The sequence below is a fragment of the Mchenga conophoros genome, linkage group LG23 (genome assembly GCF_057382185.1).
Source record: "Mchenga conophoros isolate Kocher_MC1m ecotype Shallow Benthic linkage group LG23, M_conophoros_male_GT1.1, whole genome shotgun sequence".
NCBI lineage: Eukaryota > Metazoa > Chordata > Actinopteri > Cichliformes > Cichlidae > Mchenga > Mchenga conophoros.
In genome coordinates, this window is record NC_140547.1 from 19,369,293 (window position 1) to 19,396,172 (window position 26,880).

Consider the following 26,880-nt stretch of genomic DNA (forward strand, 5'->3'; position numbering starts at 1 on the left):
TAGAGTGGCAGGCTTTATTTTGATTCTTCTTGACAGTATCAATTTAGAGCAATGAAAAAATTGACGAGTCAAGAATTGACCCCCAGTGAACTTCTGATTAAATGTTTATTCAAATCAGTATCAGGGCAAGAGGTGTACCAGACATACCAATCTACCATGTGCATTTCAAGGTTAGCCTCCACAAAACATCAAATACACACACATGCTGAAGTTACAGTAATCTGCTGGTACTGCTGGTACTGGTAACATCAGTACCAGCAGAGGGAGATATTGGATTTCAAGCAGGAAAATAGTCACAGGAAAGTGTTAATCGTTTCTGGTGATTAAGGACCCTTCAGTGTTCTTCACACTTTTCTTTCTCACTAGCAGTTTACAGTTTGGATAGAGGAGACAAACACCTATTAAAGATAGGCTTAAAACGTTCCTTTTTATATGGATCTATAGCATGTAAGGCTGGATCAGGTGACCCTGAACCCTCCCCTACTCTGCAATAGGCCCAGGCTACTGTGGGATTTCCACGATGCACTGAGCGTTTCTTCTTCACAGCAGTAATAAGAAGCTGAAATCTATTAGGATGGTTTTATGATTTGTTGGTTCATTTCTTGCACAGATATATTGAAAATAAAATAGCCTTGCTCTTGTTATTAAACCAGAACAGCAGAAGGAAGCTGTTAGAACCTGTTACAACCTGTTTAAATTTAAAGTCTCTTTTAACCCAAAGGGCAAAGTGCTAGCCAGAGGCGATAAAGTTTAACATCCTGTGAGAGATGTAAGGTGTTTGTGGGTTTTCTTTATCAGACATGCCACTGCCCAAAGTCACCATGTCAAGTAGGAAGTGTAGAGCACTTCTGTGTCAGAGTCCATCAGAGCTGAGCTGCTTTCAGACGACTCCGTCTTGTTGTGGATGCTGAAGCTGATCATGGTTCTCCTGTGGATGATCCTGTTGGTGCTTCTGCTCTGTGCAGAGGCCGAGAACGTGACCGAGGTCAGAGACGAGCTGGGGACTGATGTCACTCTAACCTGCTCCAATCAGACATCAGAGATCCACTGGTACATGGAGATCCACAGTCAGTTCAGAGCATGTATCAGCCGCAGTTTTTCCTCAGCAGACTCTACCTACTGCTCTCCTGATTTTGAAACTAAATTTTCAATCCTGCAAAACAAACTCGTGATTAAAAACTTGACAGCAGAGGACTGCAGGCTTTACTTCTGTGGCATCAAGAGAGGAGGCAGCACTCAGTTTGTGGACACTTTCCACCTCGTCTCAGGTAAGTACAAGAGTTTATTTCTGATTATTGCTGTTGGATTAGTGAGTGTTTAGGCCTCAATACACATTTTCAAATGGCTGACAGCATCTTAAATACACGAGTAAGTAGTTTATGTTACTGTCGGAAACCATCTACTTTTTTTATTATAACTTGAGAGTTGAGGAATTTTAGGACGACTTCTTATACTGTCTTGTGATAGTACAAGATTATTACATGCAAACGTTTGTTTTTAAGTCTGACCTTAATAGGCATTACTAAGTGCTATTATGAACACAAAGGAAATGAGTTCATGTGGTAAGTTTTCAAATTTGTGACCACCCACACACACACACACACACACACACACACACACACACACACACACACACACTAAATATTTAGCTACCAAAAACTACTTGTTTTGGTTTAGGAAAACTGGTGTGTTGTTAAGACTTGCTCCTGCAAACCAAGGAGCTTGGAAAGAAAAGCGACTGGACTTCTTTGCGTTTCTTAAAGACGTCTCATGTCTTATCTGAGAAGTTTAATCAGTTCTACGACTAATTGGGACAGAGTCCCAGATTTCTGAGACTATTGCGAATTGTCCCTTATGAGGGTCACAGACCCACTATTGATCATCTGCCTAATCACATGAGCCATACTCCTGTTTTTAAATGAGTATATGAGTTTCCTGTTTCGTGTTTCTCAATTCCTGTTTCGGTTTGGTAGCGATTTAGACCTTGCTTTGTTTCACCTCCTTCGCTGCCTGTGACCCATTACCCTCCCAATCCGACTACACTGTTTACCTTCATGTGTTTAGATACTTGTAAGCTTGACCTTGCCTTTCGTCGGTTGTAGCACTTCTTTCTCCTCCCTGTGTGTTTCGTTATCAATTTTCAATTTGCCTTCTCCCAGTTTGCTTTCTTTCTTTTATAAGATTTTGCACAAGCTTGAAATAAAAGGCTTGTTTTTTTGTTTACATTGGCCTGCATAAGAGTGCTTTAACCAGTGCCACCATGCTACTTATAAATGCTTCTTAACTTATCTTTGTCCTTTCTGTCCTTTCCAGATGTCGCTCGGCCTACCAACAACCCACAAAACAACTGCTTTTTCAGTCTGTTGATCACCATATCTATGTCAGTTGTCGCCTTCATTGTTCTAATAATCAGTGAGTCTGTTATTTTACAATTTTAGTAGATTTTGTGGTCCAACCCAATATCATGGCAAAGCGTGTAATAGACATACCGGTCCACTGTGTCCATTTCACACTTGGCCTCTCCAAAACCTGAAATGGACACACGCATGCAGAAGCTGCAGTAACAGCAGAGGGAGATATCTTATTTCAAACCACTTTGAAAATAATCATCCAAAAACCATTTAAAAGACATTATTAACACATTTACATGTATATACAGCAGATACCACCTAGCTTAATCATTTCCTGTGATCAAAGGCCCTGAAAACTACTATAGTTTTTTTGCACACTACTGACTTCATAAACGTAGAGAGGCTGCTTTATTGCAGTAGCAACTTGCACAAAAAACCTTACAAAACTAAACCAAAACCTAGAAACTGGAACTAATAACAAAACATGGGGAAACTACAGATGGCGACCTGAGGAAGCACACGGCGACCTGAGGAAGCACAGGAGAAGAGACACACATAGCATGAGGGGAGGACATGAAACTGACAGAGAAAAACACAGGGTTAAAATGCATGGGACACAAGAGGAGAGCACAGCTGGAAGGGTTCACACTTAAGACATGAGACAAGGGACCATCAATGTAAATGGCATGAACACAAGGGGAACACAGAGAACACTTACAGAATGGAAAAAACAAAAACAAAAACCCAGAAAACTCTAAAAATTCACTAAACGCTAGACCATGACCTAGATAAGTTATCCTGGTCACCACAGCTAGCCTTAAAGGCTGTTATTTTTTAATGAATCTAATTAAATAAAAGCTCATTGAACATTTGGGCTGAATGAAAGATGAAGTAACTCAGTGCTCTGTTGGCAGCTTTTTCTTGTATATTGCTGTGCTTGAAGAGGAAAAGCTACAGCAACCAGAGGGATGATATCTCACTTCACATCTATGATGTACCAGAGCCGCTGCAGGATGTGAAGGTAATTAAACCACTGCTATTACACTCAAAAAAATGAAACGTTGACTTTAATTAAAATTATTTTGTCAACAGGTTCCACGAAATTGAATTATGTTAGTTTAAAGCAAAAATCTTTAGTTCATCTAATTTAAAAAAACTACTTAAGATTAACAAGACATATTTAAGACTAACTAAATCAAGTTATGTTTTATGAACATAGATGATATATTTTCAGGTTAGATAGTTTAGATTAGTTACTTCAACACATTTCTTATTTGTGGCAGTAAAATGTTAAATTTAAGTTAGATTAATTCAAATATTATATTTTCAGCCACCTTGTGCTTTATTAATTAGTTTTACATAAATCTATTTTGTCAACAGGTTCCACACAAATGAATTAAGTACATCCAACTTATTTTTTAAAATTTATTTTATTGCCAACACATTCAGTCAGCATTTGTGTAAACCCAGTCCAAAATAAAACACAACAGCTCATTAGGGTTAGTAATTAACAGTATGTAGACAGATGCAACATCAAGACTTTAAATTAAATGTCTGTAGCTACCAGAAATAGAAGAAAAAAAAAAAAAAACGCATTGAAGATCACATAACACATTGATAAGATGACACTTGAGTTATGCACATGTGATGCTAGTAAGGTCTGTGAGTGTTTTTTTTCTTTTAGTGTCTAAAATGGATAGCAAAGTTGCTATTTGCAATGATTGCTTAGGGTCAGTCCAGTAACACAATGCCAATGAAGTGCTTTCCTTTAACAATGCAAAGTGAAGTGTCCACCTCAACAGCCACAATTTAAAAAAAAAAAAATTATGTAACAACAACAACAACAACAACAACAATAATAATAATAATAATAATAATAATAAATAGTCCACTGATATTAGCAATCAAAGAAAATTACATCACCATCCCAAATAAAACTTTAACAAAACATGCCAAGATTATGGTCTAACAATAAAACAGCTTGTCAGCGTTCAGTTTTTTTGCAACAGCACAGCAGTAACCATTTAACACTTGCCACTGTCAACATTTATTTTACCAGTGTTTGGGCAAAAAACTTCAGATGTAAACATTTTAACATGGAAACAATTGTTCGTCTTTAAAAGTCCACAAAATATACATTCATCCTGCATTCCCAACTTGGATGATCTGATATCCTCGTGTTGGTGTTGTTCCCAGACCATCATGAAAATGTTGTTCCAGGTTCAACATTGCAAGTGACCAATCACATTGTTGTGACGTTATTCTATTCCAAGCCATTTGTGCATTTATGAAATTCCAATGTTGCAAGGACAATATCAATTCTGCTTACTGTTTATTAAAGGGTTAGGGTTAGGGTCAGTTGATCGGCGGACAGAGGCGGTTTCACGCAGCTTAAGTACAGTTTTTTGTTTTACGCTGGTTTTTCCCGAAGTCGCAAAAGTATGACGTCACAACATTCTGATTGGTCACTTGCAATGTTGATCCTGGAACAACATTTAGTATGATGATCTGGGAACAACACCAACACGGGGATATCAGATCAACCTCCTAACTTACCCTTATTTTTAGTATGTATTGCAATTACCTTTACAATGCACACAATGTAACACAAACTGAATATGAACATATTTCCACCTCATAACAATATGCCTTGAACGCTAATATACACACCACCCTTCAACATTTCTGGTGCAGTATCATCTCTCAATTAAATCCTTTAAATCTCAATACTTTTGATTGTCTCTTAGCTTTCAGTCTTGAGGTTAACTGAGATTCAGTGCATATATCCCACCCATTAAGAGTGCACATGCAGAGGCCAGGTCTTCCAGGTCATGCAGGACACACTAGATGGTTATACCCACATCGGCTGGAGGAGTGCTGGCATCAGCTCTTTCGATGGTAAAGATAGCAAGGGTAATTTGTTCCAGCTCCCTCTGAACAGCTGTAGCTTAGACACAAAAACATAGAAAAATGGCATCCAGTTTTAAAAAAAAGAAAGAAAAAGGGCCAAAGCTACCCTTTAATGACGTAAACACAATATTAGGAACATGCACCCCAGTGCGCCACTATTTCAGACTACAGATTCAACGATAAATATAAATAGTTTGGGTATACAAGAAGATTTCCCAAAACATTTAAACAGGTTCCATGCAAATTACAACAACAACAACATTACAACATGCAACAACATTAGTTATTCAAAATTAGTTTTTTATCTGTATTAAACCAAAACTAAAATTACCAACCAATTATTCTTTGAAGAGGATGCTTGGGTCTTCATTCAGGTAAAAAGGTAGTGCCCTGAGGACACACTCCCTCCCCTTTTCAATGGTTTCCTTCTGTAGAGAGTGGCAGAGATACAGGAAGAGAAAACAGAAATACTTTAGGATGACAGAAACTCACATTATACGCAAAATGAATGACATAGCCACTGCACAGATAGACATGTACACAAGACCAACTAATCATCACATGGACATGAATAGTTAACCTGTTGGGAAGGGTTTCCACCACATTATATATGTCCATAATGGAGGTAAAGACAAACTAATACATCATCTTTTTTGCATTCAAAACATAACATAAAAACATTCACTTCTGGTTTAACCTAAATCAAGGGATCAGATTTTACATATGTTTAGGTAATTTAAATTTTCCAACGTTTTGAGTACCAAACTTTGTCTTGCTTAATATAAATGTAAGTGCACTGTGCAGCTACCATACACTAGCTGTTTAAATTTGAAAATGATCTTATTAGCCATAATATTTTGCTACCAACAGAATAACGCACCTGTGTGGCTGGGGCCAAAGTTTGTCTAATTTTCTTCCCTGCAACGCCTCCTTTTTTCTTGAAGACTTTTATGAGCTGGTCAGTGTATTGGTCAAGTTGTGTAAAAAGCCTTGGAACATGTGCAGCAGTAGTAATCCTCACATATTCTGCTTCCACCTGAAAATATGTCAACAAACACAACATACTGTACTGTAAATATACATACTATATGTACACATATACAAACTAAAACTAATGTAGTAAGACCTCATTAAAGCTATAATTTTAACACAAACATTTACACAAAATGCTAATGGAGCCATTACAGCTTTTATTGTTATTTATCAAGTTCCAAAAAATATTGATCACAGCTGATCTGAAAAGAATTTCATGCCTCAGGCCCTTGAACTGCAACCTTTACCATGGTTCAGATGTGGAGACGAAATAACAGGGGCATGGGATGGGTCACAAAAGAAAACTTAACTTATAAAACAGTTTTGTTTTTAAAAGTATAACAGTTCACATACCACATACAAGCTCAGCAGTACCACATACACCACATCAGTATAGGAGGGAGCAGGTAAAGGCAGGATCTGAGATTTATAAAGTAAAACAAGAAATTCATTACTTAATTTCAAGAAGCAAATTATTGTTTGAATTACAACTAAATAAAATACTACTCAGAAGAAAAGCAAGAGATTGACACTGCCATGTGCTAACTTTCTATAGAAGCAATTATCACCAGGTCTGTCGTCCTCCATTGTCTGTCCACTCATATGTCTTGAATAATTTTATTAAAAAAATTAAGTGTGTACTTTCACAAACTGTAATTTATAACTACATTGATATGTATAACTCCGCTAGGAAACATGCTGTATTTACAGACCATTTTTACATCATACAGATTACTGATAGAGCAGAACAATGGTGTCACAGTGGCTTTCGCCCTTGACTTTTTGGATTTTAAATGTCACTTTATGCTATCCTTGCTATCCTATTCGATATTTCCGACTCTCGGATTACAGAAAAGGAATCCCAAGAAAGCAAATGGAAAAATAACCCCTTGAAAGAATAACCCCATGAACCCCTGTAGCTAATCCCTTAATAAAACAAAAAACAATAAAAATGTTTCTTACACAGTCCACAAAATAAGCATGTCCAGGACCCAGTAAAACTAATGTAAAACAAGCACACGCAAACGATATAACATGTCTTGTAAGACAAACGCAAAATATAACCATGCTGGACATATAGATACTACACAACATAGTCAAAGAAAAAAGTGGTCTTACCTCTCAAAGAAACAGCAGCTTGGCGCCAAAACAGCCTTTTTCAGTTAAATTTGAAGTCTTGCGCATGAGCAGGCACAAGCCGTGAAACCTTCTTGTTCTGCGCGGTTTCATTACAACTGTTTTTGCATTACTGCCACCTTGTGGATATACAAGGTATATCGATCCTCATTGACTTAACTTAAATGTTATGCGATCAAGTAACACATTAGTATTATGTACGTTGAATAATAGACACAATTACGTAGACTTGATTAGAAAAACATATGTTAACTTAACAAAAACATATATTTTAAGTAAAATGAAAATAAATAATTAATATACACTGAACAATCCACCTCATTCATTTTTTTGAGTGTACTAACAAGACTCATAATTTGAAAGGTATGGCTTCAAAAACTAGAAACTACAATGTAAACTGAATGAATGTTTTTAGTCCCATTCACAGTTATTAACCTGCACTGAGATATAATCACAAAATGAAAACACGATTATTTTGTCTTTAAAAAATTAGAATGATAAAAAACAAACAAACAAACTATAAAGACACATCTCCTGGATGCACTGGTACGCATCTTCAGTGATGTATCCTGGGGTCATCAGGTGTTTCGGGTCTCACAACATCATACACCCTCGCCCAGGCGACCCAGCCGGGGGTGATCAGGTCCCGACTTGCGTACCCACGGACCAGCCCTCTTAATCCACAGCCACCTTGTGGCTTTCTCTGCCGCTTCACTCACAGCCTGGATGGCCCTCTTCTTGGTTGCCCCAGCCATGCCCAGCCGGCCTAGGACTTTGCAGAGTGATCGTCCTGCAAAGCCCCTACAACCCACTTCTATGGGCTCATAGAAAGTCTTCCAGCCCCTTCCCCTGCACTCTTGCACTAGTTCCTGGTACTTTCCTCGTTTCCTTTCATTGGCCTCCTCGATCCGCTCTTCCCAGGGCACTGTGAGTTCCAGCATAATCAGCTGTTTTGAGGCCTCAGAAATAATTATCAAGTCTGGCCGGAGTGATGTTTTTACAATGTTCTGAGGGAACTTTAGCTGTTTACCCAGGTCAGCCTGTAGCTACCAATCAGAGGCTGTGTTGAGAAGATTATTTCATTTAAGTTTTCTAACATTTTTTATTTGATACTTTTTATAATTCTACTTTTCACAACTATACTATTGTACTATTAGCTTTTGCTATTAGGTACTACTTTTGTGTGTGTTTCTTTGTGTGTAAAGGCTTGTGAAAAATATGACTAAACAAACTGGTATGTTCACCTAAACTGTCCAAGCGATGTGGTAAAGCAATAAAAAAGTGTCCGGGTTGAAAAAAAGGATACAGGGAGGCAGAATTGCCAGATTAAAAGGTTTCATTAATGTTTCTATTGTAATTAAACCACAAGAGATGGAAAAGCTGTTATAATATTTTAACGAAAGAAAACATCAAAATCCAGGGGTTGGTCACTAAACTAAAAGGTCCAAAAAGGTTTAGTCACCAAAACAGACCCCTCTCCACAGAGCAGAAGCAACCACCACACACAGCTCACTAGCTACAATACCACCAAGGCCCTGACACTAGAGCTCACCTTTCTCTGGCCTTAAGTATTCTTAATAGCTGATTAGCATCAGCTGTACAAAACGGGTGGCACCTAAGGCAGGAGAGATGCCAGGACACACCCACAAGAGGTCAATTTCCTGCTAGGGCCGTAACAAATATAAACAAACAAAAATGTTTCAACAAGGATGGCTTGTTTAGAAGGGTTGAACAACTCCTGTAAAAGGAGCATGGCAGCACAGCTTAGCTTCGGGAATTTCTGTCTGAACAAACCACAAAACCTTTGGGTTAATAATAAGAATAACTGGTTGAAGTTGAAGGCTAAGCCTGATTTCCTGCAGTGTATAAAAATTGGTGTATTTCAAAAATAAAAATATGAAGACACTCAAAATAAATTTCCTGTGGTGGGAAACTATTTTGTGCAACTTTTTTGTATTTACAGTTTTGAGGGATAAGCCTCTTAAATTTCTCTAACTAGAAATATATGTTAAAAAACAAAAACGATTTTCAATTTTTTTTGTAGTTTATTGCACTTTTTTGCAATTTATGTAATTACTATGCACTTAATGAATACATATTATTAAAATCTGGGCTATAATGGTTGTATTGATGTATAGCAACTTGAAATGCTCCCAAAAATGGCTCCACAGCAGGTAAAAATATAATATAAGCTCTGGCGGACTTGGTTCTATGGTAGGTCTTAAAGGGTTAATTATCCAATAACAGTACCTACTAATGCAACAAACAGTATCACTCTAGTATTCTAATCTACTACTACTATCAAAAATACTTCCATAATACTGGTACTTCCCTGTACTAAATATTTGTTTCCTTTCAGGGTAGGGCAGTCCACTCCCAACCAACAAGACATCACTGAAAGATGACTTCATCCTTCATCAACCGTTGTATCGTAGTTATTTTCTGTGCAGTTGTTGTTGACTAGCCTTTATGTTTTCATGGTATCGTTAGAAAATACCATCTAGTCTGGTTAGGATGGAAAACCTCAAATTCATCATTTAACAGGGGCAGTAATGTTAATAGCTGCATTTATAACCATGATTCTATGTATTTGTAGTAGGAGATGTAGTCTTCATTCATTACAAATAGTGTAACATGGAGTTAGATTTGTTGCACTGTTACAGTATCAGACGCTTTACACTCTTTTGGGGTTTTTCTTGTTTGTTTTTTCTCCAATCCAATAAAGTTGTAGTTCTGGTCAAAGTTCTTTTTGTTTTATTTTATACATAATATAATTAACACAGCCTTTGGTCACATAGACATGCCAGTCACAAACCACACACCAAAGTATTCCTGATGTTTTTGAGTGGCAAAGGTATCACATTTATATATATTTCCTCTTTGGTTTGACTTTTGTTTTACTGTAAACACACTAGAAGTTTAGAAACAGCTTGAAGATCTGTCTAAAATGTTATTATTTAGACTCCTATTACCTCTACTACAGCTGCTTCATGTATTTTTTGTAACCGTTAGTCAGTATTTCCTCGACAGGTATGACATTCACTGTCAGAAAGATGTACAACCATTTTTCTAATGAAAGTGCTGCTGCTTGTGCTGTTCATTAGGATTCATCATCGTACACTTTCTTAATTTCTTGGTATTTGTGTGGTGGAGTTTTTTTTGTTTGCTTGTTGTAAACATATTTGAATTTTGAAAAAGGAAGTGTAGAGCGCTTCTCTACCATCAGAGCTGAGCTTGGACTTCCTTTAAGGTACTTGATACTTGTGGTATTTTATCAGGTGTCATATAGGCTGAAGTCAGCATTTCAGACAGGAAGTGTAGAGGACGTCAGAGTCCATCAGAGCTGAGCTGCTTTCAGACGACTCCGTCTTGTTGTGGATGCTGAAGCTGATCATGGTTCTCCTGTGGATGATCCTGTTGGTGCTTCTGCTCTGTGCACAGGCCGAGAAGGTGACCGAGGTCAGAGGAGAGCTGGGGACCAATGTCACTCTAACCAGCTCCAATCAGACATCAGACACACACTGGTACATGGAGATCCACAGTCAGTTCAGAGCAGGTATTGGTTGTTATTCTCAGCAAGCTCTACCTACTGCACTCCTGATTTTGAAACCAAATTTTCAATCCTGGGAAACAAATTCATGATTAAAAACTTGACAGCAGAGGACTGCAGGCTTTACTTCTGTGGCATAAAAATGGCAGTAATCTGTTTGTGGAAACTTTCCACATTGGTCTCAGGTAGGTTTCAAAGATTTTGCACGCATATAATAATAATAATAATAATAATAATAATAATAATAATAATAATAAAGTTCATTATTGTTGTTCTTCTTCTTCTTTTTGTTAAGGTTATGTTGTATTTTGAATCCTTTTTGTGCCTGCATTCAATTCATCATGTTCTAGTTACAGCCTAGTACAGTGGTTTTTATAATGTTGGTCTTTACAAAATAAACAGTTATTTCTAGTTTGTTAATGTTTTTTTTTAAGTGTTTCCATATCATACTGGATTCATTTGGATGTAAATATTAAACTTTGTACGCCTAAACATTTATTTTAAAACTTTAGAAATATAGAAATACGATGCTCTAGCTAAAAGTAACAGAAAAAATATCTCATTTAAAAAACAGTCAACCTCCACCTTGATAATTATGCAACTTAACTTGGAATTGTGATTTCATTACAACTGGTGTTGGCCAGAGGGGCCGATGGCGCAATATGGCAGCCTGGCTTCTGTCAGTCTGCCCCAGGGCAGCTGTGGCTACAACTGTAGCTTGCCTCCACCAGTGTGTGAATGTGAGAGTGAATGAATAGTGGCATTGTAAAGTGCTTTGGGTGCCTTGAAAAGCACTATATAAATCCAATCCATTATTATTATTATTATTATTATTATTATTATTATTATATTCATTATATATATATATATATAAATCAAATCAAATCACTTTTTTTTATTGTCACATCACATGTGCAGGTACATTGGTACAGCACATGCGAGTGAAATTCTTGTGTGCGAGCTTCACAAGCAACAGAGTTGTGCAAAATACAATTACATAAACAGGCAAAATATACGAATGGCTAAATCTGAAACTAATAAATATATGTACAATATATAATAGTATATGCAAAAAAAATTAAAAAATTTCTGAATGTGTATACTAAATGTTTTTCTACGTGTGTGTGTGTGTGTGTACACATATTTTACAAATTAAATAGAGTAAACAATAAATAAAATATATAAAAATATACAGAGTTGAGACATGTGCAAAACAGTGGCATTACTGTACAGTATGGAGTGCATAATGTTGAAGTTCCAGTAGTGAAGCTGAGGTGTCTATGACGTGTTCAGCAGTCTGATGGCCTGATGGAAAAAGCTGTCTCTCAGTCTGCTGGTACGGGACCGGATGCTGCAGAACCTCCTTCCTGAGGGAAGTAGTCTGAACAGTTTATGGCTGGGGTGACTGGAGTCCTTGATGATCCTCCCCGCTTTCCTCAGGCACCGCTTCCTGTAGATATCTTGGAGGGAGGGAAGCTCACCTCCAATTATCCGTTCAGGGCACCGCACTACTCGCTGGAGAGCTTTGCGGTTGTAGGCGGTGCTGTTGCCATACCAGGTGGTGATGCATCCAGTGAGGATGCTCTCAATGGCACAGTGATAGAAGGTCCTGAGGATGCGGGGGCTCATGCCGAATCTTTTCAGTCTCCTGAGAAAGAAGAGTCGCTGCTGCGCCTTCTTCACTGTTTTGTTTGTGTGTACTGACCACGTAAGATCCTCAGCCAGATGTACATCAAGGAACCGGAAGCTGCTCACTCTCTCCACAGCAGCGCCGTTGATGGTGATGGGGGTGTGTACTTCTCTGCACCTCCGGAAGTCCACTATCAACTCCTTTGTCTTTGCGACGTTGAGGGTGAGATGGTTGTCTTGACACCAGTGGGTCAGGGCGCTGACCTCCTCCCTGTAAGCCGTCTCATCACCTTTGGTGATAAGACCCACCACTTGAATTTTCATCCGCAAACTTCACAATGATGTTGGAGTTGTTAGTGGCTGTGCAGTCGTAGGTGTAGAGTGAGTATAGGAGAGGGCTCAGTACACACCCCTGTGGAGCACCAGTGTTCAGTGTGATGGGGGATGAGGTGATGCTGCCCAGTCTGACCACTTGGCATCTGTCAGACAGGAAGCTAAGGATCCAGCTGCAGAGGGAGCTACTCAGTCCTAGATCCTGCAGTTTCCTGTCCAGCTTCGAGGGAACGATGGTATTGAATGCTGAGCTGTAATCTACAAACAGCATTCTCACATACGTGTCTCTCTTCTCCAGGTGTGACAGGGCAGTGTGTAGTGTCAGGGCTATGGCATCATCAGTGGACCTGTTGTGGCGGTATGCGAACTGTAGAGGGTCCAGTGAGTCGGGTAGTGCAGAGCAGATTAAGTCCCTGACCAGCTTCTCGAAGCATTTGCTTACGATGGGGGTCAGGGCTACAGGTCGCCAGTCGTTCAATGAGGAGATGGTGGAGGATTTGGGTACAGGGACGACGGTGGCCATTTTGAAGCAGGCTGGGACTACAGACAGAGAGAGGGAAAGGTTGAAGATGTGCGTGAACACTCCAGCCAGCTGATCCGCGCATGACTTGAGGACGCGGCCGGGTATCCCGTCCGGACCTGTAGCTTTGCGTGCGTTCACCTTCCTGAAGCACTTCCGCACATCCTCATCCTCCTATATATATATATATATATATATATTAGGGGTGCAACGATACTGATATCAAGGTTCAAGGATCAAGGTTCTTTATTTATCACATGCATAGTTATACAAGTATAACACACAGTGAAATGTAGCCTGACACGCTTCTCGACATGTGCAAAAATGGGGGGGGGGGGGGGGGGGGCTGTAGAGGAAGAACATTATATATATATATATATATATATATATATATATATATATATATATATATATATATATATAGTATATACATTGGGTGAATGTAGCAGCAAGCAGGTGAATTCTGTACATTAATAAGAATAGACATCTGACTATTTTACAGGATAGACAATATAAACATATTTAAAATTAAAGGAATTTGAAATGTACATTGTTCCTTGGTTTAGTGTCTGGAAGAGAGTCCTGTCTCAGTCAATTATAGATGATGTGAGAGGGCGGGTGTGTGTGTTTAGGGCACGGATGGCTTGGGGATAGAAGCTTCTCTTGAGTCTCTCTGTCCTTGCCCAGATGATGCGGAACCTTCTACCAGAATGCAGAAGTTGGAACAGTTTGTTGCCAGGATGGGACGGGTCCTTCAGTATCTGCGCTGCTATCGATATCTGGTATGCTGGTATCGATATTGAACCGTTCGATACAGTGCTTTCGGTTCGGTACGCATATGTATCGAACATTACAAAAGTTTTATTTAATTTAATCAACTTTCCGTCTGACGATGCTGTCTGTGTTGAGCGCTCAGTGGATCTGCGCTCGACAGTGCAGCCTAGGCGGAGTAGTCGAACGCAGATTCACTGAGCGCAGGGCAAGCTAGCAAGACAGAAGTTAAGCTCTCCTTGCAACATGGCAAATTGAACCTCCCCCACCCTCATTCAGATCTGGTGTTTGGAACTATTTTGGTTTTCATGTGACGTATGACCCTGAAGGTAAGCGCGTCATGGACTAAAGTAAAACAGTATTGTAATGACCTGGCTGGGGTTGTTAGCCAGGTGCATTCTGGGTATTGCGTTGTCTCTGTGTTTTCTATCATTCTGCTAGTTCATATGTGTTTGATTTGCATGTTGTGTTAGTGTTATGTTAATGTAAGCCACAGTGAAGTTGATGTGTGTTCTGTGGAGGGGGGTGAATTGGCATGGTTGGCTGACACCGCGACTCTAGGTGGTGGGAGCGTGATAGGGATTCGGTGTCAGCAGTGTTACGTTGTGTGAAAAAAGACGGCAAATAAATGACTGGTGTGAACCACTACTGCCTCCTGCTGGATCATTTGGGGATTATCAGTCTGCTGCTGAGACGCTCGGGGTCGTGCGGTGTATGAGGCACGAGCGCTCTCCATTCGCTGTGAAGTTTAGCGATAGCTGCTAGCGCCCCGCTAGCCGTTTTAGCTAGTGAGCAGTTTAGCCAGTTTAGCTCCACTAACCCACGGTCGTTACAATTGGTGTCAGAAGTGGGATTCATGAGTGTCTAGCAGACACTATGGAGCCGACCATAGGCGAATTAGAGCGTGTAATCCGAGACAACAGCTCGCTTCTGGAAAGCATGGCTGCCGAGACCCAGCGGAGAAGACCCGAGCTGGGGCGGCCAGAGGGCCACAGCGCGCCCCGGAACAGCCACCCCCTGCTCTCCCTGCGACGGGAGGGGATTCCTGGGGCCGCACCACAGCTTCCTGGCAGGACGGCTGCTAAGCTACAGCACTACACTGGGGCGACGCAGCTGGAGCCGTATCTGGCCCAAGTCACGCTGGCTGCCACTCACAACGGGTGGGGTCAAGAAGAGACTGCCACCCACCTGGCGCTTGCACTGGAGGGCCCAGCGCTTCAGGTTCTGCTGGACCTGCCCCCAGAGGAGCAGCGCGACCTCCGGGCCTTGACCACGGCGCTCGGCAGACGGTTTGGACAGAGACCACCAGCCGAACAGAGCAGGGAGGAGCTGGCTTGCCGACGCCGACGCGAGGGAGAGAGCCTGGGGTCCTTTGCTGCGGACGTCCGCCTCTATGCCCGACGGGGCTACCCGACATTCCCAGGAGCGGCACGAGAGGAGCTGGGTCTCCACGCCTTCCTGAGGGGCCTCACACCGGAGAGACTGCGACAGCATGTCCGGCTGTCATCCCCCCGAGACCTGGAGGAGGCACTGAGGGAGGCTGAGCGGGCTGAGGAGGTGCTGCGGGGCGAGCCAGGGACCCGACGATCGGCCAGGATGGTCGAGCGAGAGATGAACGCGTCCCAGTCGGATGAGGAGGAGGAGGCCAGACGAGCCCAATCAGAGGCAGTTCCACGTCGGAGGCGCCGGACGGACTGCTGTTATCGGTGCGGGGAACCTGGTCACTTCGCCCGGAACTGTCCCGCACCTAGTCCTCGGAGCCGAGTGACATCACCGACGGGAAACGGCCACGGGGTGGGACAGTGAGGGAACCCCCACCCCAATCGTTAAACCCTCTCCATGACACTCACCCCGTGGTGGGCCGCTGTGGGTCCACCCGTGGACTGTACCTGGACTGCATAGTTGATGGACGGTCTTGCCGGGCCCTGGTAGACACGGGGTCCACCATCTGCTTGCTGCGAAGGGGGGTGCTCCCGGAGACGGGTGGCTCATTGCCAAAAGATTGGACCCCTACTCACACAGCGTTGTACACTGTCACAGGAGAAAAGACTGTGATGCCGGGGAAAAAGACTCTGCAGGTGGTGGTGGGAACGAACAGTGTGAACCATGAGTTCTGGCTTGCCGACATAACAGACGAGTGCATTGTTGGACTGGACTTGCTGGCCCACTGGGGGGCACGGGTCGATGTACCGGGAGTTGCCATCCACCTTGGTGCTGAGACCGTGCAGCTTCAAGTGGGCCGCGGTAGCCAGGGACAGGCCCCCACCCCACCAGCACCCCCAAAGCCCTTACGCCCCGCAGCTCCATGCCACAGCCAGGGGCCGAGGGCGGCAGGGGTGCGGAAGAGGACCCAGGGGGTGGACGTAAGCAGGGCCAACATCCCGCAGCCAGAGTCGCCGCCTAGCTCGGCAGTCTCCCCGTCACCTGAGACTGTCGCGGCAGTAGAGGAGCTTGGGCGGCGAAGTGGGGTGCACCTCAGTGCGACACAGCAGCAGCAGTTGCAGAGCCTCTTGGCAGAGTTTATGGACACTTTTGCCGCCGGGGAAGAGGACTGCACAAGGACGGGCCTGGTGCAACACACTATAGACACTGGAGCAGCTGCTCCAATCCGGCTGCGGCCCCACCGCCTGCCCCTCGCCAAACGCCAAGCTGCCGAGGGACTGATAAAAGAGATGGCAGCTAATGGCGTCATTGAACCCTCGGATAGTCCATGGGCCGCACCTATGGTTATGGTGCGGAAGAAAACAGGGGGGTGGCGCCCTTGTGTGGACTACAGGCGTCTGAACGCGGTCACCCGCAAGGACTCTTACCCGTTACCTCGCATCGATGACGCACTGGATTACATCGCTGGGTCCAGTTGGTTCAGCTCGCTAGACCTCCGCAGTGGGTACTGGCAGGTGGAGCTCGCTGCCGAGGCGCGGCCCAAGACTGCATTCACCATAGGGCAAGGACTGTGGCAGTTTAAGGTGATGCCTTTTGGACTATGCAATGCACCAGCCACGTTCGAAAGGTTAATGGAAAGGGTCCTCAAAGACATTCCCCGTGCCCGCTGCGTGGTCTATTTGGATGACTTGCTGACTCATGCTAAGGACTTTGAACAGGCCGTGGCCAACCTACGAGAGGTTCTGACTGCCATCCGCGGGGCCGGACTAAAGCTGAACCCGGCCAAGTGCAACCTTCTTGCTCGCCAGGTGAAGTTCCTGGGACATGTGGTGAGCGAACAGGGGGTGGCTACTGACCCCGAGAAGGTGGTTGCTGTGGGGGACTGGCCTACCCCATCGAACGTCGCCGAGCTACGAAGCTTCCTGGGGCTGGCCTCCTATTACAGGAGGTTTGTAAAAGACTTTGCCACCGTCGCTAGCCCCTTGCATCAGTTGACAAACAAGGGTCAGCGGTTTGGTTGGACGGAGGGCTGTGCAACGGCTTTCGAGCAGCTGAAAACTGCCCTTGTGAGTGCCCCGGTCTTGGCGTATCCTGACCCCAGCCAGCCTTTCCTTTTGGACACCGACGCCAGCAACGTGGGGGTCGGAGCGGTGCTCTCCCAGAGGGGAGAGGCTGAGGAGCGAGTGGTGGCATACTACAGCTGCAGCCTCAGCCGGGCCGAGAGGAATTACTGTGTTACCCGGCGTGAGCTGTTGGCTGTGGTCCTGGCGGTTCGTCACTTCCGACCTTACCTCCTGGGCACTAAGTTCCTGCTCAGGACAGACCACGCCAGCCTAACCTGGATGCTGAACTTTCGCCAGCCAGAGGGTCAGGTGGCCCGGTGGCTGGAAATACTACAAGAGTACGACTTTGAGGCCCAGCACCGACCAGGGCGGCAACACGCCAACGCTGACGCCCTGTCCAGGCGCCCCTGTTCTGCGGATGAGTGCCGGTACTGCAGGCGCATGGAGGAGCTGGACCGGGGTCCGACATCGGCAGCAGCAGAACCTGAGGGTGTGGATGAAGGGCAGGAACCTTTCACCGCGGCGGAGCTACAGCAGCACCAGGTGAGCGATCCAGCGCTGGAGATGGTGAGGGACTGGATGGAGGCAGGGACACGGCCAGACTGGTCCGCCGTGTCTTCCCAAGGGCCCGAGACAAAGTCGCTGTACTCCCAGTGGAACAGCCTGGAGCTCCATGGCGGTGTAATCTACCGGCGGTGGCGAGCGCCAGACGGGGGAGGCGACATACTCCAGCTCCTGGTTCCCCGGGCCTTGCGGCCTGAGGTCCTCCGCTGGGTCCATGGGGCTGCAGGTACTGGCCATTTTGGGAATGGCAAGACGTTGCGACGGCTGAGACGGCGGTTCTACTGGCCGGGGTGTCGTCAGGACGTGGAGATCCACGTCCACTGCTGTGACGACTGCACGGCGCAGAAAGGTCCCAGCCAGCGCTCCCATGCCCCATTGCAGCAATACCTAGTTGGGGCGCCAATGGAGCGGATCGGAGTGGATATCCTGGGTCCATTCCCTGTGACTGATGCCGGCAACCGGTATGTCCTGGTCGCGATGGATTATTTCTCAAAGTGGCCAGAGGCGTACGCGGTGCCGGACCAGAGTGCGGTGACGATGGCGCGGACTCTGGTGGATGAGATGTTCACGCGGTTTGGTGTACCGGAGGAGCTCCATAGCGACCAAGGGAGGAACTTTGAGAGCCAGGTGCTGGGAGAAGTGTGTCGGAGGCTGGGGGTGAGAAAAACGAGGACCACCCCCCTCCATCCTCAGAGCGATGGTCTGGTTGAGCGGTTCAACCGCACGCTGGCCACCCAGCTGGCCATCCTGACCAGCCAACATCAGAGGGACTGGGACCAACACCTGCCCCTTGTTTTGTGGGCATATCGAACAGCAGTGCAGGAGTCAAGTCAGTGTACTCCTGCGGCGTTGATGTTCGGAAGGGAGCTCCGGACCCCGGTGGACTTGGTGTTCGGAGCGCCCCCTGAGCCGGAGATTGCTGGTGGACCAGAGATGGACTACTTCCGGCGGCTCAGGGAGCGGTTGCACACGGTGCATCAACTGGCAAGACGGACATTGGAGGGAGCCGGGGCCCGCCAGAAACGGGCGTATGATACCCGTGCGCACGGTCCTATGCTGGGGGCCGGAGATCGGGTCTGGGTGTTCTGCCCCCAGAGGAAGCGGGGGCTGACCCCCAAGCTCATGAGCCACTGGCAAGGCCCGGGCGAAATCCTGGAACAGCTGTCGGAGGTGGTCTTCAGAGTCCGGATGCCGGGGCGGGGAAGGCGGGTGGTGCTACACAAGGACCGGCTGGCGCCATACCATCCGCTTGCCCCCAACCCGCAGGCTGGTGTGCAGCCCGGGGACTCCTCGCCCCCTACGCCCGGCCCGGAGGGGGGCGCCATGGATTCCCAGTCGAGGCCGAAGCGTACTCGACGCCGGCCCGGACATTTGCTGGACTACATTGTGGACAGTTAAGGTTGTGGGGACACTAAACCTTTTTGGGAGGGGGCTGTGTAATGACCTGGCTGGGGTTGTTAGCCAGGTGCATTCTGGGTATTGCGTTGTCTCTGTGTTTTCTATCGTTCTGCTAGTTCATATGTGTTTGATTTGCATGTTGTGTTAGTGTTATGTTAATGTAAGCCACAGTGAAGTTGATGTGTGTTCTGTGGAGGGGGGTGAATTGGCATGGTTGGCTGACACCGCGACTCTAGGTGGTGGGAGCGTGATAGGGGTTCGGTGTCAGCAGTGTTACGTTGTGTGAAAAAAGACGGCAAATAAATGACTGGTGTGAACCACTACTGCCTCCTGCTGGATCATTTGGGGATTATCAGTCTGCTGCTGAGACGCTCGGGGTCGTGCGGTGTATGAGGCACGAGCGCTCTCCATTCGCTGTGAAGTTTAGCGATAGCTGCTAGCGCCCCGCTAGCCGTTTTAGCTAGTGAGCAGTTTAGCCAGTTTAGCTCCACTAACCCACGGTCGTTACAGTATGTTGGATGTGCCACGCAATGCTCAATTACATGGGTGGGAGCTAGTGTGTTAGCGCAGTTAGCTCGTTAACGTGTTGGCCATCCAGCCCCATGCACGGGGCGATCCGCGGTAGCTCGTTAACGAAGATTTGCCGTGTTGTGTATATTGAACCTGTATCGAACGGTTCAATATTGATACGAGTATCATTGCACCCCTAATATATATATATAAATATATATATATATATGATGAAATATCGGAGCTACACCAACAGCTTTGACACAATTTTGACAAATGCCAGGATTAGTTCATCTCTCCTGTGAAACTAAGAACAAATGAAAAAGCCTCTTGAAACTTTGAGTACAATGTAACTCTTTTAAAGAAGTACAACAGTTTTCGAAAAAGAGAAGTTTCTTCATTGTGGCTGATTTGCAAAATTGTAAGGTTTCTTTTTCCTACCCGAACCCTTTTTTTTTTCTTTTTCTCATAAACAGATCTGGTGACCAACAACCCACAGAATGACAACACCATGAGTCAGTTCAGTATCACGATCATCTTATATATATATCCGTCTCTGTTGGCCTGATGGTTCTATTCCTGGATGAGTGCATAAATTGTGTTGTAGATAGCTTTAGCAGAATCTTTGGTCTGATTACTAAATACTGACAGCCACTCCAAGAGAAGTCCCAGTATTCACCAATGACAACACATATTTAATTCCAATAACAGGCATACTCATTCATAAATAATATATAATCCAGCTCCTTCTTCTAATAAATCTAGTTCAATGACAACCATTGAAATGTGTGGTTAATAACAAGTTAGGCTCAATCTTAAGCTCAGCTTTAACCTGCACTATTTGCCCTAATATCATAACTGCTGTGCATAATGCATGGATTTGGATATTACAGTAGGTACATGCGCTATGACTTATTTTTGCCCTTTGGCACAATGACCAATGTTTCTTGGATGTAGGAAGCTGCGGCTGAGGTTTGTATTGCACTTACTTGGTCCCTAAGGACCCCAAAACGCTTTACACTACATTCAGTCATTCACCCATTCACACACACATTCACACGCTGGTGATGGCAAGCTACATTGTAGCCACAGCTGCCCTGGGGTGCACTGACAGAGGCGGGCTGCCGGACACTGGCGCCTCTGACCACTGGTGGTCCTCTGCTGTCAAGGTTTTAAAAACTACACAGTAATGTGTAGTTTTTACAACCAGTTTTGGTGGACTGTAACAAAACCCAGTGCTAGCCAGACTGTTTACTTGATTTATGAGCTCTGTAAACACTTTCATGATTAGTTCATGATCTTCATTTTTAGTTTCAATCATCGTTGGAATGAATAATGTCCTCAACGAGGTTCAGCACTGTTTCATTCAGTCTTAAATGGAAGTTACTGATGATGAAACTCCAGACTTGAGATCAACCTCTGTGGCTGACAAATGACGTGTAACAGTGCCAAAAACAGAAGTTCATCTAATGTCTATTTAAGGCAGGCTGCAAAAGTCACTCAGTTCTATAGACTCCCAAGTTAAATTGTCAAACCTTTACATGCAAAATAAAGATGTTTAGGAGCTACTACACAATCCACTTTTGATCTCCATAGCTTATTTCCCCCTGTGTTAGACACACAGTGAGAGGATACTCACAGGGAAACTTCCCTGCAAGTGGCAATCAGCTGATGTGATAAGGTATTTTATGCAATACGATAATCTGTCTTTTCCAAAGAAAATTCAAACAGTTTACAACAAAACAGGTTGCTACATGTTAATCACACCACAAACATCCCATCAGAATGTCTGCAGGGAAATTAGGTCAATTTCTGTGAAAAGGGAAAAAAACACAAAAAATGGAGGTTCAGAGGAAGAGATGGAACATTTTTGGTGACCTTTTTTTCTCATCTTACTGGCTGAATTACTTCATATTAGAAGCAAAAAAAGTGAAGCCCAAACAGAAGTGAAAAAGATGTGGATATGCTGACGGATATCAGGATTTCCATAGTAGTTGTGTTTGCGGTGTGATACAAATGTAGTAAGCTGTGTTAGAAAGCTGTGTTGTGTTTAGGAAAAGATAAATTATTTAATCCATAAAATAGCTCTGATCACATTTTCCCAACTGCTTTGCTAGCTTAATGTGTAGCTTGTTTATGGGCTCAAATTGGGTTCATAAATATTTTGTACTTGTAAATCAGGATTTGTATGTGTAAAAAAGATATGTATGTCGACTTAGCCAAAAAATACGTGTGAAACTCTGCACTCAAGTTTCAAGTTACAAGTACGAATTTTGACCCTATTTCTCTTCCTTCTATCTGATTGGCCAATGTCATGTCAATCACAAATCTATCCAATCACAGAACAGATGGGTTTGGCTATTGGAGGGGTGCTTTATGGAGCTTCAGGTCCTTGAAGGGAATAAATGCTCTTTTACATCCCAGCCCAGCGTTTTCTTTCATCACCAGGAAGGAAAACAGTCTGTGGTGTAGTGATTCTTCAAATTCTTTTTACACATACAAATCCTGATTTACAAGTACAAAATATTTATGACCACAATTTGAGCCCATAGTTGTTGGCTTGAAGCATCAATCTGTTGAGGAAAATCTGGAGTTTTGGACTCCAAATTGTTGATCTGGAGATTCAAACAGACTCTAGTTCTCATTTATAAATTGCACATTATGGCTAACAGGTAAATTTTCCTGTTTTAGTGCTGCTAGCCAAACAACGCCAAACCACTTACTGCTTATGACACAGAGAGTGAAAGTTGGCAGTAAATCCTTGATTTTAACATAAACTGTTTTAACCAGGGTAGCACAAAACTGACCGCTTAAACCAATTTTTAATGTTAGTCTCCTTATATTCCACTGAGCTATAGTTTTTGTTACTTGTTAGCTAAAATAACCTAATGCAAGTGTTATGTAATCAGCCACCAACCAACCCGGTAATGTAATGTTCTGTCCTGACTAGGGATGGGTATCAAAAACCGGTTCTTGTTGAGAACCGGTTCCCACCGTTTCAATTCCTTGGAATTGTTTGCCATTTTTGCAAACGATTCCCTTATCAATTCCAGTCGCCCCAAATGACGTCATCACATTGCGGAGCGTCATTTACCTGGCAGGAAACACGGCGGCTCAAACGCTAAAAAGTTTGATTATACTTTACGAAAACGGATGGCAACAGGGCAACTTGCAATACTTGCAAAATGGATATTTCATTTAAAGGAGGAAACACTACGAAACACTACGCATTTGCTCACAAAACACGCGATAACCTTAAATGAATGTCGCGTTTTTAATTCCGCTCCGGACTCGTGAATCTCAACCCAGCAGCAGCGGTAACGTTTGCACGTCCTCTCCCGTTAATGCGACAGGTAAATAATCAACTAACAGTGCATATTATGTTAGCGCGATCTGCCTTATTACAAAACCATTACTGTGCATTTAGGTGACCATGATGAGAGAGACAGAGTCTGGCTCAGATGCTGGCAGTTCTCGCTGCAGTCTACCGGTAGCGTCTCCTTTCAGGCCAGGATAGACGAATGTCACCGAGCAGTGACTAAGGTTGTGGTCAAAGGCTTGCACCCATTTGCCAGCAGATGCCCCCGATTTTCGGTAAGTGAATGTGTTTAATTGTAGGCAGGGACATTACTGGATATTCTTGTGTAATTGCTACAGAATAATTTATGTTATACTTTGTTATTGCTACAGAAGAATATTTATTTTATTATTTTACATTTACAATTTTTTTTCCTGGGGACCCTGTGACACCCCATTGAAGAGCCGTAGGCTGTGGATCTCTTAAGATCTCACTGTTGGGTTTGTAAAGCCATGTTACTCCTAAATTTCTATCTTGTTCAAAGAGAAGATATAAAACAAAGTTCTAAGCTAATCGACTTTAGTGTTCTCCTTTTTTAAAAAAAAAGAATCGATAAGAGAATCGATAAAGAATCGAATCGTTAAACAGAATCGAAAATGGAATCGTGAAAATCTTATCAATACCCATCCCTAGTCCTGACAGAGTGAAAGTTGGCTCTAAACATGCTTTAAAAACTCGTCGGGGCTCAATAGCCTTTATGCATTTAATGTTTCATGTCCACTTTAAAATACTACCACAGTGCTGTGTCTCTCTTGTACTCATTACTTCTATTCTATTTAAGTGGTAAGGCAATCAAGTCTCATCCAGCAAAACATCACTGAAAACTCAAAAGACTACTTTAACCTTCATCAGAAGTTGGAGAGAGAGAGATTTTCTCAACATTTGCTGTTGTTATGGTAACTTTTAATTGGCTAACATTTAACTAGAAGAATAAAAATATTAATGCATGTTTCTTTTCTGTAGCAAATACATTGCATCACGTTAATGTATATTCAGCACTGTTAGAAAATATATGATGCAAACCTTTAAATTTATATGAAAATGATATAGGCCAAAGCTATTCACACATTTTGAGTAGGAAACTTTGAAACCCTATAAAGCTGAGATTTGAAGGCAGGCTGTTTGCAGTTTTGGCAGTAATGTGAGGCAGTAGTAATATTTGTAATAGTAACAGGCATTTTACAGAATACTATATAAAGTAACAGCTAGTAGTAGAAGACTAATAGCAATGGCAGAAGTAAAAACATATTTACAGCTAAAAATTCAGATAGTAATAATTGTAGTAGTGACCTAGCAATAGATGTAGTAATGGTTATGTTTGTGCTAATAGTGGCAGTGCTAAATGGAGTAGCTGTAGAACAGCAGTACTTATAATTCTAGACAGAACTGGAAATTTTAAGTAAAAATGCTGATGCTTGTTTCTGCTCCAAACTGAAAAAATAAAGCAGGGAAAATGGGAACTATTTTCATGTGGTAATTATTCAAAACTTTCCATTCAAAACTCACGTCAACAACTAAGAGTGTCTGAAGTCCCCTCAGACCCTTCGAGATATACATTGATCCCTTATGGTGCATTACTCTGTAAATGTATATGTATATGTTACAGATAGCTCCTGTAGTCATGTTTACAAATAAGTAGATTTTGTATCGAAGAAGACAGTATTACCCCATCTAATTGGACAGACTGACAATCTTTCTGATTTAATAGTTTCAGTATTTGTAGTTATAATAGACATTTTACAGTCATAGCAGTAACTACTGGATAGTCCTTTGTTATGGACAACAACATGGATAGTAGGAGGATTTCTAAAAGCTACAGGAAATTAAGTATTAACCTAGTAATAGATGCAGTAAAGGTCACATTAGATAAAGTGATAGCGGCAGTAATAATAAGGCTCACTATGAACTGTAGCATATATAGAAGTATAAGGTTCATGCAGGTGTAGTGCTACACTACTTGAAGTGTCTTATCATTTCACATTTTAACTTAATGTTTATAGTTAAAGTTGTCAAAATGGTTGAGTTTCTCTGCATTAACAGCTTTCAGACACAAGATGTTGCCACTTGATCAGATGAGACACCTTGAACTTGGCTCTGAAACAGGGGCGATTTTAGCCCATTTTGGGGCAAAATGAATCAAAGCATCCCCAAAGATTTCTTAAAAAGCATGCAGTACTTAATTGAGACGTAACATTTTAACAACAAAGTATAGATAACTGTGATGGCTGCACTTACAGCCACACAGTGGTAATACCCACCATGTTAGTGTAGAGGCTTATAAGTAACATTGCATTCACATTTCTTTCTTTAAATATAGGAATTTATTTACAGGACAATAAATAACTGGTTTTGGTTTAGAATTCATTCACATATCCACATAACACTGCATTCTAAAATAAGTGCACACATTTTAGTTTACACTGTTATGTATGATTAATTTTCTGTTTTCTGAGTTACCGTAGTAGCACCTGTTCCAGTCCCTTGATTAAGGAGCCAAGAGGTGGAAAAGGGGCGGAGTGAGCTTTAGAGGAAGACTACAAATTGGTTCATGCCATAACTCAGGACCATGGGGGGGGGGATTGGAGTTCATTATGTTTGGTTTTGTTAGGTACTGTGTGTTTTACCCCTTCTCCTGTTTTTGTGGGCTGATCAGCCACTATTTAAGTTTCCCCTTTGTCTCATTAAGTGAGGTCAGTTTGGTTAAGTTATCAGTTGTGTTGTCAACTTTGAGTAGAGGTTTGTTATTTTGACCTCTTTTATGGGCCCAAGATTTTGATTCTTTTTGCACGAGTTAACCAATTATGTTTTTTGGGTTAAATAAAAAATAATTTTTTTGGACTTTAACCTGTGCCTAAGTTTCCTTCACTGCTCGGCCCATCACAATAACACCCCCCCCCCCCCCCCCCCAACCCCAAAATAGTTTGTTCCAGCTCACCTCTCCCCTACTCTGGCTCTAGCGCTCTTGCTGCCAGAGCGATGGTGGCTGAGACGCAGCAGAGCGCAGGTGTAAGTGCCTGGCTTAAAGCAGGACATATTAGCTGCATTTAACCTTTAATTATTTTTTATAAAGTTAGGTAGGAGTCAGACCATGTTTCTTTTTAGCTGAAAAACCCAGGTAACCTGCAGTGTTGAAAACTTGTTTTCTGACAATGTTTGCTACCCTACAATCCGTCCTGCTCTGTAGTAAATTCAGCGACATTGCATTGTCCTGTTGCTCCCATTGAAATATATACAGCCTATTTAAAATCTAAAACTTAAAGCCTGCTGTTGTTACCACTGTCCTGTTTGAAATGGAATGAGAAAAGCTGCTTATTTTGTCATATGTGCAGATATTAAACCCAGGAGCCGCATTCAGGTAAAAGTGTAAGAAC

The 26,880-nt window shown here is 43.1% G+C and overlaps 1 protein-coding gene and 1 long non-coding RNA gene across 4 annotated transcripts; one reads left to right on the forward strand and one right to left on the reverse strand.

The window, feature by feature from the left end:
- The first annotated feature begins 862 nt into the window (after positions 1–862).
- Positions 863–9,857, forward strand: LOC146547083 (uncharacterized). Its single transcript, XM_085265308.1, has 4 exons — positions 863–1,268; positions 2,314–2,412; positions 3,266–3,372; positions 9,790–9,857. Exons 1-4 carry the CDS (start codon positions 905–907, stop codon positions 9,826–9,828), a joined length of 609 nt encoding a protein of 202 aa, XP_085121434.1. The 5' UTR covers positions 863–904; the 3' UTR covers positions 9,829–9,857.
- LOC146547084 (uncharacterized) lies at positions 3,576–7,766 on the reverse strand. 3 transcript variants are annotated; one of them, XR_014890778.1, is made up of 5 exons: positions 7,413–7,766; positions 6,648–6,713; positions 6,142–6,297; positions 5,597–5,689; positions 3,576–5,298 (listed from the first exon to the last, which is right to left on the reverse strand). It is a non-coding gene; the product is annotated as an uncharacterized LOC146547084 (long non-coding RNA). The 3 variants fall into 3 exon arrangements; XR_014890779.1 differs by lacking the exon at positions 6,648–6,713; XR_014890777.1 differs by having other exon boundaries at positions 6,648–7,766.
- Positions 9,858–26,880: the final 17,023 nt, after the last annotated feature.